Raw genomic sequence first — 15,476 nt, forward strand, 5'->3', positions numbered from 1 at the left:
CCAAGGTTCAGATAAGCATCTCCAGTCTGGTAGAAGGAAAGTGCAGCAATCACTGGCAGTGACATCTAATGAGAACGTCTGGGAGACTTAATTACAGATAAGACTGAACCTAGAAATACACCTGGTCGCTTTATTATTGCAGCGTCAGGTTGTAGGAGTAATCTGGAGGAGGATGAGATAAAGATTGCTACTCCTAGGCACCGGCTCTCTGACATATTAGAGACTAATGGCTATCATGGCCATGACATGTATACAGGGTTGGTATCAGTAGGCCACTGGGCGACAGAGCTTTAGTGGGACCCTTTGCAGTGAACTCATGTGGCAGCATTAAAAAGTGCTTGTGGTGGCACTAAGTAAAATATTCCCTGGTGTATCATTCCCAAACAGCCTTTTTTATATACAGCCCCCCACATAGTATGATTATATACAACCCCCTCATGGTTCTATTATATACAGCCCACTGTGGATTTGTTATATACCGCCCCCCTTATCAGGCACTTCCAGGCTGCTGGGTTCTGAGATTTGGCCATGTGGCCCCCCCCCCAGCAGCTCTGGGCCCCTTGCACTTGCCTGGACATTCCTGGTGCTGGTGCCGGCCCTGACTGTATAACTTGAACAATGCAATACAAAAAGTTACATTTTGTTGTAATCACTGTCCACAGTAGTTTATCCGCTCATTAACGGTCAAGATATAATATCAATCCAGAAAATAACATTTTTAATATATTTTTAATCAAAGTTAAGAGACCTGTGATACAAATTACAGGCCACCCTATTCACTGCTGCAGGTTGAGCTGAGAGGAAGTAAATGTCTGCAATAAATATACAGAAATATTGGATGGATTACTGGAAGTACTGGATGTTTGAGCAAAAAATAAGCATCTTCACAATGTATTTGGACTGTAGACATTCATGGTGTGTCAGTAGGGTGTACAGTGGTGAAAATAAGCATATTGATTGATGATTCCCTGCTGATTGCTGATTTCCCACCTACAGAATGGAGACGTCTGTAGCTTTCATCCTAGGTCACTTCAATTATGATAAAATAAAAATCCAGAACACCACATTGCATGGCACATATGGCGACCTTATGCTAGTCATCCGAATGGCAGCTATCATACGACTGCTATAGAAGTGCAGTGTGCACGGCTCGGTACAGTGAGCAACGTGCTGTACCGTCACTGCTCTACGTATGGCTGCACACATCCCTATGGAGAGGGAACATGACAAACATAGACCTCATGCACACCACATAAACAGCAATGCGTCTCCCTTACTGTATATTACCTGTATGCGAACCATATCCGCAAAAGAAAAGGTAGATTTCTATGGAAAAATTGGGGGATTTATAATTAGACCGGCCCCCTATGACGGTTCTATTTTTGTCTTTGGAGCTGCCCATCAGATTTATTAAATTGGCTTTTGTCCTTGGTTATTCTGCTGCTGGTGTCTTATGCTATGGGGTTTGTTTGAGACAGCTGCATAAAAAATAAAAAAAAAACATTTAAAGTTGCAGATTATAGACTAGGGTAGTGTGACTGGGGTCAATTTGCACCAAAACTTGCACCAAAGTGGTAATTTGCAAATTAATGAATTCACTTATGTTGTGAAAACCAATTTATGCAAATAATACATTTGGGGCCACATTTATCACTTTTGTGCGCCTAAGTGTAGTAGTTGCGCCTAAATTCTGGCGCACTGTTTTCCAGAATTATCACAAGCTACAACCATCTGTGATAAGTATATTTTCTGCCTCTTATTAATCACTTTACTTTAAAACAGTTTAGGCACAATTTTGGCGCAGTTTCGGCGCAATGTTAGATTCGGGCAGTTACATGTGATCCTGCTACAAGCTCCTCTCTGCTTCTCCCACAGACCAGAATGAAGATAACACTCACAGCAGCACCCAGGTGTGTGACACCCAGCACCCAGTGACCTCCTCAGCAGGGGCTTCTCCTGGAGGGGATCCCCCAGTGCTGGTCTCCTGCTGCACCCCTGTAATTCTGCACAATATCCCCCTCAGACACTGTGCAGAATTACATGGGGGACACTTGTCTGTAGTATCTGCAACATTCTGCAACATTCTCTTGCTCTTGCTGTGAGCTCAGGGTTTTGCAGAATGTTTTGTAAATAGAAGGTGATGAACTGTAAATAGAGTCTGCAGCTCCTGTCTGCAGAGTATCTCATGTCTGTATTATATGTTCTAGTGTCTGGCTGAGCTTTGCTGCTAGAAATGAGCTGTTCTGCAAAGGGGCTCAGTGTTGGAGTGTTTCTGCGCCCGTTTTTGCGCCTAAATGAAAACGTTGCAAGTGATGAATATCATTAGGCGCAGAAAAACATCTGGATTGGTAAGATAGATGAGGGAAAGCTGGGTATTTTTGCTGTGCGGCTAGTTTGGCGTTTAATTGCAAAAATGGCGCAAAAACGGTGCACCTGAATGAAAAGGCGCAAAAACAACAGAAAAAACGAGTGATACATGTGGCCCTTGGTGCTAGAAGTGTCTATGTCAGTGATGGCGTAAAGAGACCGAGTGCCCAAACTATAACCAAAATTCGCTTATTTACCGCAAAGTGCCAACATTGCATTTTAAAGGAAACCTACCACTTGAAGTGGCAGGTATAAGAGGGAACTACCGAGCACCAGGTCAGGGTGAGCTGGTGCCGGAGCTTATTTTTGTTAGTGTTTTAAACCGCTGCATCGCGGTATAAAACACTTTTTAAGCTTTATAGCCGAAGCTGCTTCGGCGCAGGGAGGTACGCGCTCGGTGTTTAACATGCGCGCGACCGTGCCCGCGGCTCTCATTCACTTCCTATGTAGCCGCGCACACGGTCGCGCGCATGGTAAGCGCCGAGCACGTACCTCCCTGCGCCGAAGCAGCTTCGGCTATAAAGTTTAAAAAGTGTTTTAAACCGCGATACTGCGGTTTAAAACACTAACAAAAATAAGCTCCGGCACCAGCTCACCCTCAGCTGGTGCCCGGTATTTCCTTCTTATACCTGCCACTTCAAGTGGTAGGTTTCCTTTAAGCAGTAACTTATTGCTTCCTGCTCTTCAACATCTACCACTCGTATCGGCCACTAATACAGTTGAAAGAAGGAGGACACATCCAGACTATCATTGTAGCTTCTCACCAGGGTTCTCTCTGTACAGTAAGAATGTAGGGTCCAGTAGGAGGACCTACAAAGACACTGCAGTTCTATCAACACCTTCTTACTTTTACCGCAGTTCCAAACAGCCAATGAATTGTCGTTTTAAAATAGTGCTGATTAGAGCATCTCTTAAATTGCCTGGGTCTGCAGGAAGATTTGGTGAGCTCTGTTTTTGGGTCAATGGCCTGAGCGCCCACAGAAAGGGCTCTGAGTGCCACCTCTGGCACCCGTGCCATAGGTTCGCCACCACTGGTCTATGTCAAAGTGACTTTGCACTGTAAGATGTTCATCTGGTCCAATGGAAAGTCACAAAATAGCATTTGATTGCCAAAAAATGTCAAACATAGACAAAAGAACTATGATAAATTCCATAGACGTCTCTGGAGAGACCATACCACAAAAATGTCCTAAACTTTTACATGTTCTATATTTTACATTTCGGTCTGATGACCAGTTCATGGTGCAGCAAAAAGTACTTAGCATAAATGTGCATAGCAGTATTTCCCATTAATGCAAGAGCCATTTTTAGCATGAGGCCTAAGTTTATTAAATCATTAATTTGAATTATATTAAATGAAATAAGTATGTAATACAATAGAAAAACTAAAGTTAATGGGGCAGATTTACTTACCTGGTCCGTTCGCGATCCAGCGGCGCGTTCTCTGCGGTGGATTCGGGTCCGGCCGGGATTCATCAAGGTAGTTCCTCCGCCGTCCACCAGGTGGCGCTGCTGCGCTGAAAAGCATCTGAACGCACTCAAGTTCACCGAGCCGGACCAAGTGAAGGTAAGCGCGTCCCAAGCGACACTTTTATTGTTTTAAATGCGGCGGTTTTTCCGAATCCGTCGGGTTTTCGCTCGGCCACGCCCCCCGATTTCGATCGCGTGCATGCCGGCGCCGATGCGCCACAATCCGATCGCGTGCGCCAAAATCCCGGGGCAATACAGGGAAAATCGGCGCAAATCGGAAATATTCAGGTAACACGTCGGGTAAACGCGAATCGGGCCCTTAGTAAATGACCCCCAATATCTGGTACAGAAACCTTAGTTTGCCGTTACAGAGGTTGGACGTTTCCGGACACTCTTGTAGTTTGCACTGTTACAGGGATTACAGCTTTTTATTTAGATTTTCTCCAGATGTTTCAGGCTTTTGGGCCATCAGCTCCCACCAAAGATTTCTGATCGGGTTCAGTCTGCCGACTGGCGAGGTCACTCTAGGACCATGAAATGCTTCACACGGAGCCGCTCCCCTTAGATACTGGAAGACCCAACCACGACTCATCTTCAATGCTCTTACTAAGGGAAAGAGGTAGTTTGCCAAAATTCTGCAATACATGACCCCATCCATCCTCCATGTAATACGGAGCAGTCGTCCTGTCCCCTTTGCAAAAAAGCTCCCAAAGTATAATGTTTCCAACCCCCCATGCTTCACATTTGGGACAGTGTTCTTGGGGTTGTACTCATCTTTCTTCTTCCAACACAGTGAGTGGAGTTCATACCAAAAAGTTCTATTTTGGTCCCATCTGGCCACTTGCCTCCTCCCATTCTTCCTTGGTGGACTTCGTATGGGACTGGATATGTGCTGGCATGAGGAGGACCTTGCATGTCCTGTGGCATTTTAATCCATGATACTGTAGTGTGTTACCATTGGTAATCTTTGGGACTGTGGTCCCAGCTCACTTCAGGGCATTGACCAGGTCCTCCTGGTTTTGGGCTGATTCCTAAACTTTTTTTAGATTCTGACTCTCACAGTTAAAGTGACCAACCATAAAAACTACAGATCTCTCCATTCTTTTTGTAAGTGGGAAATTGGGGATGTATCAATTACTTCTTTTCCCCAAGGTATCTTAAATGTGTACTGGGAGTCAGTACTGTTGATTTTACAAAACCCAATGGGGGTCATTTACTAAGGGCCAGATTCGCGTTTTCGCGACGTGTTACCCGAATATTTCCGATTTGCGCCGATTTTCCCATTATTGCCACGGGATTTTGGCGCACGCGATCGGATTGTGATGCATCGGCGCCGGCATGCACGCAGCGGAAATCGGGGGTGTGGCCGTAAAAAACCTGACAGATTCGGAAAAACTACCGCATTTAAAAAAAAAAAAGTGTCACTCGACACGCACTTACCTGCACCCAGCGTAGGACGGTGAACTCCGATGCAATCCGATGGTCTTCAGCGCAGCAGCGCCACCTGGTGGACGTCGGAGGAACTACCTTAGTGAATCCCGGCCGGACCCGAATCCACCGCAGAGAACGCGCCACTGGATCGCGAATGGACCGGGTAAGTAAATCTGCCCCAATGTTTCAATTAAAGGACAAAGAAAACTTGTCTAAAAAATCGAGACCACTCTAAGTTTTTAATGTGCTCTACTTTCTCCCATTCAGCTTATACAAGTCATAGAAACATATTACTTTTTAGATTATTGTTACTCATTAAGAATAAAACTGTGAATTTATTGATGGACCCTGTGTCCTAGCGGCGGGATACAGCACAAATTTCAAAAGGTTTGGGGGCATTAGTAGACCCCAGTGCAGAACTAAGGTCCAGTTTGGCAGTGGGCGGGGCCTTAAATGTGAAATGTTGCAGTAAAAAGGTGAAAAAAAGAAAAATTTCCATTCTGGCCAAGGTCTCACCAGCGCAACTTCTTTTTCCTAAAAAATACAAAGAAAAAACATTTTCTATGTGAATAAAAACTTTGGCTTAATCCATGAAATCCTCAAACATCTGTTCCTGCTCTCAATACACATGTACACAAGAGCCATTTCAGGACCTTTAAAGGTCCTCCAAAAGTCCAGAAACCACAGATTGAGAGCAGGCAGAACGGACACATCCTCCATTCCCCAAGAAGCTTCTAGTACCAGATGTAGGAAGTGATTTGTAGTGGCCATAATATTCATACAGCCCAGGGCCCATGGTGGTCTATCTCTGCCCCTGTCTGTATTGATGGGGTCTTCCTGTCAAAACAACCACATGATATTAATGACCTATCCCAGTGATGCACCACCCCGGCCTGGAAATCCCTTTAAGGTATCAACAGATCTAATACTTTCTTGTTTTATGGATGTTTTTAAAAATATTCAAGGCACATGGCTAGAGACTTGTAGTATGAGGTCACCTATGGAAAACGGGATGAAGACCTCACTCTTCTTGAAATTTCCTGTAGAGTCTAGAAAGTGTTCTGGATAAAACTCATCCGGTTTCTCGAAGTATTCCTCGTCTTTGTGTATCGAGTGCAGAATCGGTAGAATAGGCGTTCCCTGGGGGCGGGAGGAAGGACATGTTATTGATATGTTACTGAAAGCAGAGGGTGTGTAGTCAGTGAGCACTTGGTTTAACCGTCGCCTTTCGTGCATGTGGATAACAAAGAATATTGAAAGCAAAATGGATCCCGGCACCTTTAGGTAGCGATGGACTTCTTTATTGAGAATTTAGTAAAATTGCATATATTAGTTTACAGGGTACGCGTTACGGCTCTCCCGGGGCTTCATCAGCTCGTCAGAAGGGAGAGCCGTAACGTGTATTCTGTAAACTAATATATGCAATGGAGCACAGGATTTGCAATCCCCTGTTCAGTTGATCATTGGGGTCCCGCAGGTTTGACCCCAGACAATCAGCATAAATGTATTTCCTGAGGAAGTCTACCTATAGTGTACATATAGTCTACTTATAGAGTTAAAACTAATTTTTTTCCCCTGGAGAGATGTGTAATTATACCTTTTTGTTTGTTAGTAGCAACATTATATTCCAGGATTGTAGCTGGACAGCAAGTTGTGTTTCTTCCCCTTTCTTTGCCATTAGAAACTTCTCCACAGCCCCTCCTTTTTGCATAAAGCCTGTAGTAGACTTCTGGTTGTATTCTACAGCCTGCATTTAGAGCAGAGGGAAGTAGCTGTAAAACCGTTCATTGCACAGAACTTAGAACACAGCAGTGTGAGGACACAACTGCATATTTCACAGATCCGCTGCTACCAACAACATACTGTAGTGGATCAACTCAAATGGCGACTTCAGTAACAGTCCAGGTAGCTGTTTTATTTCTTTCCAAAACAGTTTAACCCCTTAAGGACGCAGGGTTTTTCGCCTCATTTCTCGCTCTCCAACTTCAAAAATCCATAACTTTTTCATTTTTCCGTGTACAGACCTGTGTGAGGGCTTATTTTGTGCGTAACAAATTTTACTTTCCCGTAATGTTATTTATTTTAACATGCCGTGTACTGCGAAGCTGAAAAAAAATTCCAAATGTGGAAAAATTGAAAAAAAAACGCACGTGCGTCACGTTCTTGTGGGCTCAGTTTTTACGACTTTCACTCTTCGCTCCAAATAACACGCCTACTTTATTCTTTGGTTCGGTGCGATCGCGGTGATACCAAATTTATACAGGTTTTATTGTGTTTTAATACATTTTCAAAAATTAAACGAATGTGTACAAAAAAGAAAAAAAATTTTTTGCCATCTTCTGACGCTAATAACTTTTTCATACTTTGGCGCACGGAAATGTGTGAGGGGACATTTTTTGCGAAATGAGGCGACGTTTTCATTGCTACCGTTTTGAGGTCTGTGCGACATTTTGATCATTTTTTATTTCATTTTTTATGTTATGTAAAAAGGTGTAAAAGTCGCATTTCGGACATTTGGGCGCCATTTCCCGCCTCGGAGGTCACCGCCGGCCGTAACCGTTTTTATATTTTGATAGATCGGGCATTTTGGGACGCGGCGATACCTAATATGTCTGTGATTTTTACTGTTTGTTATGTTTTATATCCGTTCTAGGGAAAGGGGGGTGATTTGAACTTTTAATATTTTATTAATTTTTTTTATTTTTTAAACTTTTTTTTTTCTTTTTTTTTTCACTATCTTTTAGACCATCTAGGGTACATTAACCCTAGATGGTCAGATCGCTGCTACCATATACTGCAATACTTCTGTATTGCAATATATGGCATTTTTGCAGCACATTCATTACAATGAGCCACTGGCTCATTGTAACGAATATGCAGCTGCCAGATAGCCTCGTGTCAAGAGAAGACACGAGGCTACCATGGCAACTGATCGCCACCCCCCGATGACGTTCGGGGGCGTGGCGATCAAAAAAAAGATGGCGGCGCCCACGCGCCGCCGTCTTTTAAACGCCGCCTGCGACTTTGCAGGCGGCGTTTAGGGGGTTAATAGCCGCGATCGGTGCAAGCACCGACCGCGGTTATTAGCGGTGGGGGTTTTATGCATTTTGCAAAAACCCCCACCTTTGTATGAAGAGGACTCAGCCCGTGAGCCCTCTTCATACACTCCTTATACCTCTGCGCCGTAGAGCTACGGCGCAGAGCGTTAAGGAGTTAAAGAAACAGAATCGCTTGCTTCAGCATATAACAGAAAATACAGTCCATATAAACAGGCTTGACTCACAGTCCTTTGTAGATTGTGTCTCCATCCAGCAGCATAACCAACAATGTCACTATTGCTGATCCTTGGCTGTGTAACACCTCCAGCTCTGCATGCAGTATAGCAGAGACTTCCAGACTGCAAACACACATCCCCAGCTCACCTGAGCTTCCTGGCTTTATCTCTCAGCCAAAACCTGGCCTGGATATGTGGGAGTAGTCACCCACCCTGCTCTTGACTCCTCCAATGAAAGCCGGCCCGGATCAACTGCATTAAGCAGCTTTGCTACATTAATATTGTCAGAAACCTAAAGGTTCCTGACCAACATTAACCGGCTCACTTCACTGAGGCCAGGCACCTCGGTGACACATATCTGCCATCAATAATGGCCCCTTGTACCTTCTCACATACCCCCCTCCTCTGACAAAAGCCAGGGGTTTTGGCACCTTTAGCCACCAGACTATGCACCCTGGACAGGGCGTCTGCATTTCCCTGCATTTTTCCTGGCCTGTGCTCCACTGTGACCCGGGCATTTTTTCCCTTCTTCTCCCGCATCCATCTTAGTGGGGCATGGTCTGACACTAGTTTGAACCTCCTTCCCAATAAATAGTACCTGAGGGAGTCTAGTGCCCACTTTATGGCCAGACATTCTTTCTCAATGATGGCATAATTTCTCTCCGCTGGGGACAGTTTCCTGCTAAGATAAATTACTGGGTGCTCTTCCCCATTGACTACTTGAGACATAACTGCACCCAGACCTACATCAGACGCATCTGTCTGGACCACAAACTCGCGGGAGAAGTCAGGAGCTATCAACACTGGTTGACTACACAAGACTTAATTTAACTCTTTAAAAGCCCCCTCTGCTTCTGGAGACCACTGCACCATTGCCGACTTTGTACCCTTGGTGAGGTCAGTCAAAGGAACTGCTATCTCTGCAAACCTGGGGACAAATCGCCTGTAGTATCCCACAATTCCTAGAAATGCCCGGACCTGTTTCTTGTTAAGTGGGCGGGGCCAATTCTGAATAGCTTCCACTTTATTCAGTTGGGGTTTAATTTCCCCTCTTCCCACTATGTAACCCAGGTACCTGGTTTCATCCATTCCTAGGGCACATTTATTTGGATTAATCGTAAATCCAGCCCTTCTTAGAGAATTCAGGACAGCCTGAAGCTTAATGAGGTGACTTTCCCAGTCATGACTGAAAATGACAATATCATCCAAGTACGCTGCTGCATACTTCCTGTGAGGACGTAGAACCTGGTCCATGGCTCTCTGGAAAGTGGCAGGGGCCCCCTGCAACCCAAATGGCATTCGAACGTACTGGAAACTCCCCTCAGGTGTGGAAAAAGCTGTTTTTTCCTTAGCCTCTTTAGACAATGGAATCTGCCAATATCCCTTAGTAAGGTCTAGGGTGCTGATGTACCTGGCTGGTCCTAATTGCTCTATTAGCTCATCCACCCTGGGCATGGGGTAAGCATCCACTGTGGATACCTCATTGAGTCTGCGGTAGTCGTTGCAGAATCTCCATTCACCATTTGGCTTTGGCACTAACACTATGGGGCTTGACCACCCACTTTTGGACCTCTCAATCACTCCCAGTTCTAACATCCTGTGGACTTCTTTGGAGATTACCTCCCTACGGGCCTCAGGGATCCTGTATGGCTTTAAATTTACCCTGACATGAGGCTCTGTGAGGATTTCATGTTCTATCACATTAGTACAACCAGGGCTTTCTGTGAAGAGATCCTTGTTCCTCTGCAGCATTTCCCTACAATGTTGTTTTTGGGAAGGGGATAAGGTCTCTGAAATTTTTACGGCTTCGATGGCTGACTCCGATTGAGTCAAGAAGGCAAGAAGCCTCAAGGGGGTCTCTCTCTTTCCAGGGTTTGATCAGATTGACATGATAGATCTGAAAGGGCTTCCTCTTCCCTGGCTGATGGACCCCATAGTTGACCTCCCCAACCTTTTCCACTATCTCATAGGGCCCCTGCCATTTTGCTAGGAACTTGCTTTCCACAGTAGGGACTAACACCAGTATGCGATCTCCTGGATGGAACTGTCTCACACGAGCAGATCTATTATAGACCCTGGCCTGTGACTCTTGGGCCTGGAGAAGATGTTCCTTTACAATTGGCATCACCCTGGACATCCTTTCCTGCATCTGAGCTACATGCTCAACCACACTTTTATATGGTGTAACCTCACTTTCCCAAGTTTCTTTTAAGGTCATGTCCCGGAGTTGGGCTGTGCCAAAATTTTCCCTGGATACATTTAAGTCAGGGACAGCTGCCTCCTCTGAAGTTAAATCTTCCTCATTCTCCCCTATTAGGACATTCAGAGGGAACCCTGGTGTTTCCTCAGGAATTCCATCAACGGAGTTGACTGGGTTCTCTGGGGAACTTTGCAAAGCTGCCTTGGCCCATAGGTCCCAGAACAGAGGGCAATCACGTCCAACAATTACCTCATACATCAGTTGTTTAACAACCCCCACATTGTGCAACACAGTACCCTGGTCTGTCCCAAGCATAACCTGAGCCACTGGGTAAACCTTGGTGTCCCCATGGATGCATGTGACACCCAGAGTTTTCCCAGGGGCCATAACGTGAGGGAGAGTGGCCGAGATGAGAGTGACCAAACTCCCCGACTCCAACAGTCCTGAAACAAGAGTCCCATTAACCATCAGGGTACACATCTGTGGTCCCTCCCCCTTGGCTGGTATGGCACTACATGCAGGCTGGGCAAAAAGGGAACTGCGGCGACCCACATAGCAATCCATGGGCTCTGTGGTGAGGGGACACTGGGCCGCCATATGACCCGGAGCATGACATCTCCAACAAATTACCTCCCGGGGTATCCCGTTGGTCACTGGTTTGTACCCCCCTTTGTCCTTGGTGCGACCATCATGAGAGGTTTTAGGCCCCAGTCTCTGAAAGTTCCAATCTTTTTGGGGCTCCCAGTATACGGATTTCATATCCCCTGGCCCTCCCAGGGATTTCTCCATAGTGTGGAACCTCTCCACCAAACCCACTAGATCATCTGCATTCTGGGGGTCACCCTGTGCAACCCAGCACTGTATGGCACGGGGAAGCGAGTACATAAATCGGTCCACAACCACTCGTTCGACAATCTGGGCTGGAGAGCAGGTGTCTGGTTGCAACCACTTCTGGACTAGATGCAAAAGGTCAAACAGCTGCGATCTTGGCGGCTTGTCCAGGCTATAGGCCCAGTGGTGCACCCTCTGTGCTCGGACTGCTAAGGTGGCACCAAGCCGTGCCAGTATTTCCGCTTTTAATTTGGGGTACTCCTTGGCATCCTGCAGGGCCAGGTCATAATATGCCTTTTGGGGCTCGCCAGTTAAATATGGAGCCAGTACTTCAGCCCACTGACCTGGCGGCAGCTTCTCCCGGTCAGCCACTCGCTCAAATACTGTGAGGAACGCCTCAACATCATCCTCCGGGGTCATCTTCTGCAATGCTTCCCTTACAGTCTTTCTGACAAGGTGACCATCATCTCGGTTTGGCAGAGCTGGACTCTCCTGCATGCGGACGGCGTCTGTCAGTACTGCCATCTGCTGGACAAGGAGCTTGTTGGTCTCCTGTTGGGCTTGCAAAGCCTCAGCATGGACTGCAAGGATTAACAAACCCAAACCTTAAATTTGGTACTTGCCCCTGTACCTTGATAAACCATCCAACCGTTTGGTACTTGACCTTGTACTTTGATAAACCATCCAACCGTTTGGAACTTGACCTTGTACTTTGATAAACCATCCAACCGTTTGGTACTTGACCTTGTACTTTGATAAACCTTCCATCCGTTTGGTACTTGACCGTGTACCTAGACTAACCACCCAACCGTCTGGTACTTGACCGTGTACCTAGACTAACCACCCAGCCACCTGGTACTTGACCGTGTACCTAGACTAACCACCCAACCGTCTGGTACTTGACCGTGTACCTAGACTAACCACCCATAGACAGACCGGGAAACTAAATGTTTGGGTAATGTGGGAAGGCCACAGCGTTTATTAACAACTAATATAAATTATTAAATAACGTTATAAATTAAAACATTTCCCAACTTGCTAGGCCCGCTTGGCATCTTCAAAATCTTGAGAACCAACTTCGCCCGAAATGGCGGCTGCGGCCCTGCAGCCGGCATGTGGGCATCTTCCAGCGCCTTAGGGCCTGTGTAACTTCCGCCTTCGCTGTGACAACTGTAGGAAAACAGAAGGAAACAGCCAGAACCAAGGAAAGAAGAGCTGAAAAGAAATAATTCAGAGGGCAGGGTGGGAGGGTGACTTCTCGCCTCTTTGGTCCAGGGGGCAGAAGGAAAGAGGCCCCCCCCACGTGCTCTCGGACTTTATAAAACCACCGGGCGGGTCCTTACCCGCCCCCAAACACCGCCTCCTGTGACCTCACACGGGAGGAGTAAAGGGGCATACCCCACCAGCCTACCAGAAGGCTTGAAACCACCCCCTACAGTCCTCAGCCCCTTCGCTAGTTGCTTTGGGGCTTGTTAGACTGCAGGGATTAACAAACCCAAACCTTAAATTTGGTACTTGCCCCTGTACCTTGATAAACCATCCAACCGTTTGGTACTTGACCTTGTACTTTGATAAACCATCCAACCGTTTGGTACTTGACCTTGTACTTTGATAAACCATCCAACCGTTTGGAACTTGACCTTGTACTTTGATAAACCATCCAACCGTTTGGTACTTGACCTTGTACTTTGATAAACCTTCCATCCGTTTGGTACTTGACCGTGTACCTAGACTAACCACCCAACCGTCTGGTACTTGACCGTGTACCTAGACTAACCACCCAGCCACCTGGTACTTGACCGTGTACCTAGACTAACCACCCAACCGTCTGGTACTTGACCGTGTACCTAGACTAACCACCCATCAACAGACCGGGAAACTAAATGTTTGGGTAATGTGGGAAGGCCACAGCGTTTATTAACAACTAATATAAATTATTAAATAACGTTATAAATTAAAACATTTCCCAACTTGCTAGGCCCGCTTGGCATCTTCAAAATCTTGAGAACCAACTTCGCCCGAAATGGCGGCTGCGGCCCTGCAGCCGGCATGTGGGCATCTTCCAGCGCCTTAGGGCCTGTGTAACTTCCGCCACGGAGCAGCCTCCTCCCTCCTACCACCGGCTGCGACCCCCCACACGGACCAAGGCCATGGCCTTCTCAGCCTGCTCCTGCAGGCCGAGAAGGGAAATATTCACCTCAATGGAATTGAGATGGACCCCGTCGCATTATAAGAGATGGTGGTTATCCTATACGCCAATCCTCCCAGGGACATCATGTATTTTTGATAATCAGGACTTTCCTTGCTCTCTTTATAGCAGCTGTGAATAGGATACCTGACCCATTAACTGCTCGAAGACATGCCTGCAAAACCCACAAGACTTCCTTCAAGGGACTAGTTATCCGGGGTGAGATGTGCCTTTTTGTGCTACCCAGGATTATCCTTTACCAACTTTAAGTTACTGCATTTACCCAAAACCAGGGACCGAAACCGCAAAAGCTTGCAGCTAGTTATGGAAAGTTATTGGACACTTCCATCTTTCTCTGCACTAAGACACCCGCCCTATCAAAGGAGACATACGTAACCGCCACAACCTCCTACCATATAGTGTCATTGACCGAGGGACCCTTGGGAAAAGACAGGTAGACGATTAATCTGAACTTTCCGGGCTCCTTTTGGGAACTAAGCCTGGCGGTTCTATAAGGGACCGGCCGACCTACCGGGGGAAACCTCTTCCCGACCTTCTCTAGTGCTAATACTGGATTGAACGAAATTAAACTACCGCATTTAACCAACATTGCGGTGGGCTGGAGGCTAACCTGATGCAGTGGATGGGGTGAGGAGTGCCTTTTGTGCTGCCCAGGATTATCCTACTGACATTAACCCTTTAACGCCGAAGCCACTTTTCCCCTTACTGACACAGCCCAGTTTTTCAAATCTGCCCTGTGACACTATAAGTGGTTATAACTTTGAAACGCTATAACATATCCAAGTGATTTTAAAATTGTTTTCTCGTGACACTTTGTACTTCATGTTAGTTGAAAAATTTTGGTGTTATGTTTTGCATTTATTTAGGAGAAAATCAGATATTTGGTGAAATTTGGAAAAATTCTCGATTCTCGAACTTCAACATGTTCTACTTTTACCACACATAGTCATAACCGAAAAACAAACTTAGTAACTAACATTCACCGAATATCTACTTTATGACTCCGTGGTTTTTTATGCATACTCTTATTTTTGTAGGATGTTCTGGGCCTTAGAACGTAGGGTGCGATTTTTCACATTTTCATAAAAACCGCAAAACCCTGAGGGACCTGCTCTGGTTTCAAATCACTAAATAAAGGAAAACCCCATAAATTACCCCATTATAGAAACTACACCCCTCAATGTATGTGAAACAACTTTTATGAAGTTTGTTAACCCTTTAATTGTTTTACGGGGGTTAAAACAAAATCGGATGCCATTATGAAAGTACATATTTCCATCTTTATTTTCATTTTTTTTTTTTTTTTTTTATATTTTTTATTTATTGGCAATTTGGACATATAAGGGCTTATTTATTGCGACATGCGATGCACTTTACAAATAAAAAATTATTCTGACTGGGATTTGGACCTAGAACCCGCAGTGTCCATGAACAATAATGACACAGCGTCTCAACCAACTGAGCTATAACTTCCGTGCTACATTTTAGTGGGTTATTGTCTTATTGATGGGATTTTATTAACTCTTGAATGTATGGGTGAAAGGAAAATTGTCAATTTTGGTTCCTTTCTTTGTGTGTTTTTTTTTTTTTTTTTTTTGGAGGGGGTCGTGCACCGAACACTAACAATACTATATTATCTATAACGTACAGATCACTATGATTACGTTGATACCTCATTTATATAGTTTTTCATT

The 15,476-nt window shown here is 45.5% G+C and overlaps 1 protein-coding gene across 1 annotated transcript in view; it reads right to left on the reverse strand.

Moving 5' to 3' along the window:
• Nucleotides 1–5,389: 5,389 nt before the first annotated feature.
• The window catches only part of LOC140122680 (cytochrome P450 2K1-like), a 32,981-nt gene continuing 22,894 nt past the window's right edge, over nt 5,390–15,476 (reverse strand). Inside the window, exons 9-10 of the mRNA XM_072143789.1 lie at nt 6,267–6,408; nt 5,390–5,802 (exon numbers count right to left, since the gene is read on the reverse strand). Coding sequence (XP_071999890.1) covers nt 5,624–5,802; nt 6,267–6,408 — 321 coding nt within the window. The 3' untranslated portion in view covers nt 5,390–5,623. The remainder of the gene's footprint in view (nt 5,803–6,266; nt 6,409–15,476) is intronic.

The sequence above is a fragment of the Engystomops pustulosus genome, chromosome 3, assembly GCF_040894005.1.
Source record: "Engystomops pustulosus chromosome 3, aEngPut4.maternal, whole genome shotgun sequence".
NCBI classification, from domain to species: Eukaryota; Metazoa; Chordata; class Amphibia; order Anura; family Leptodactylidae; genus Engystomops; species Engystomops pustulosus.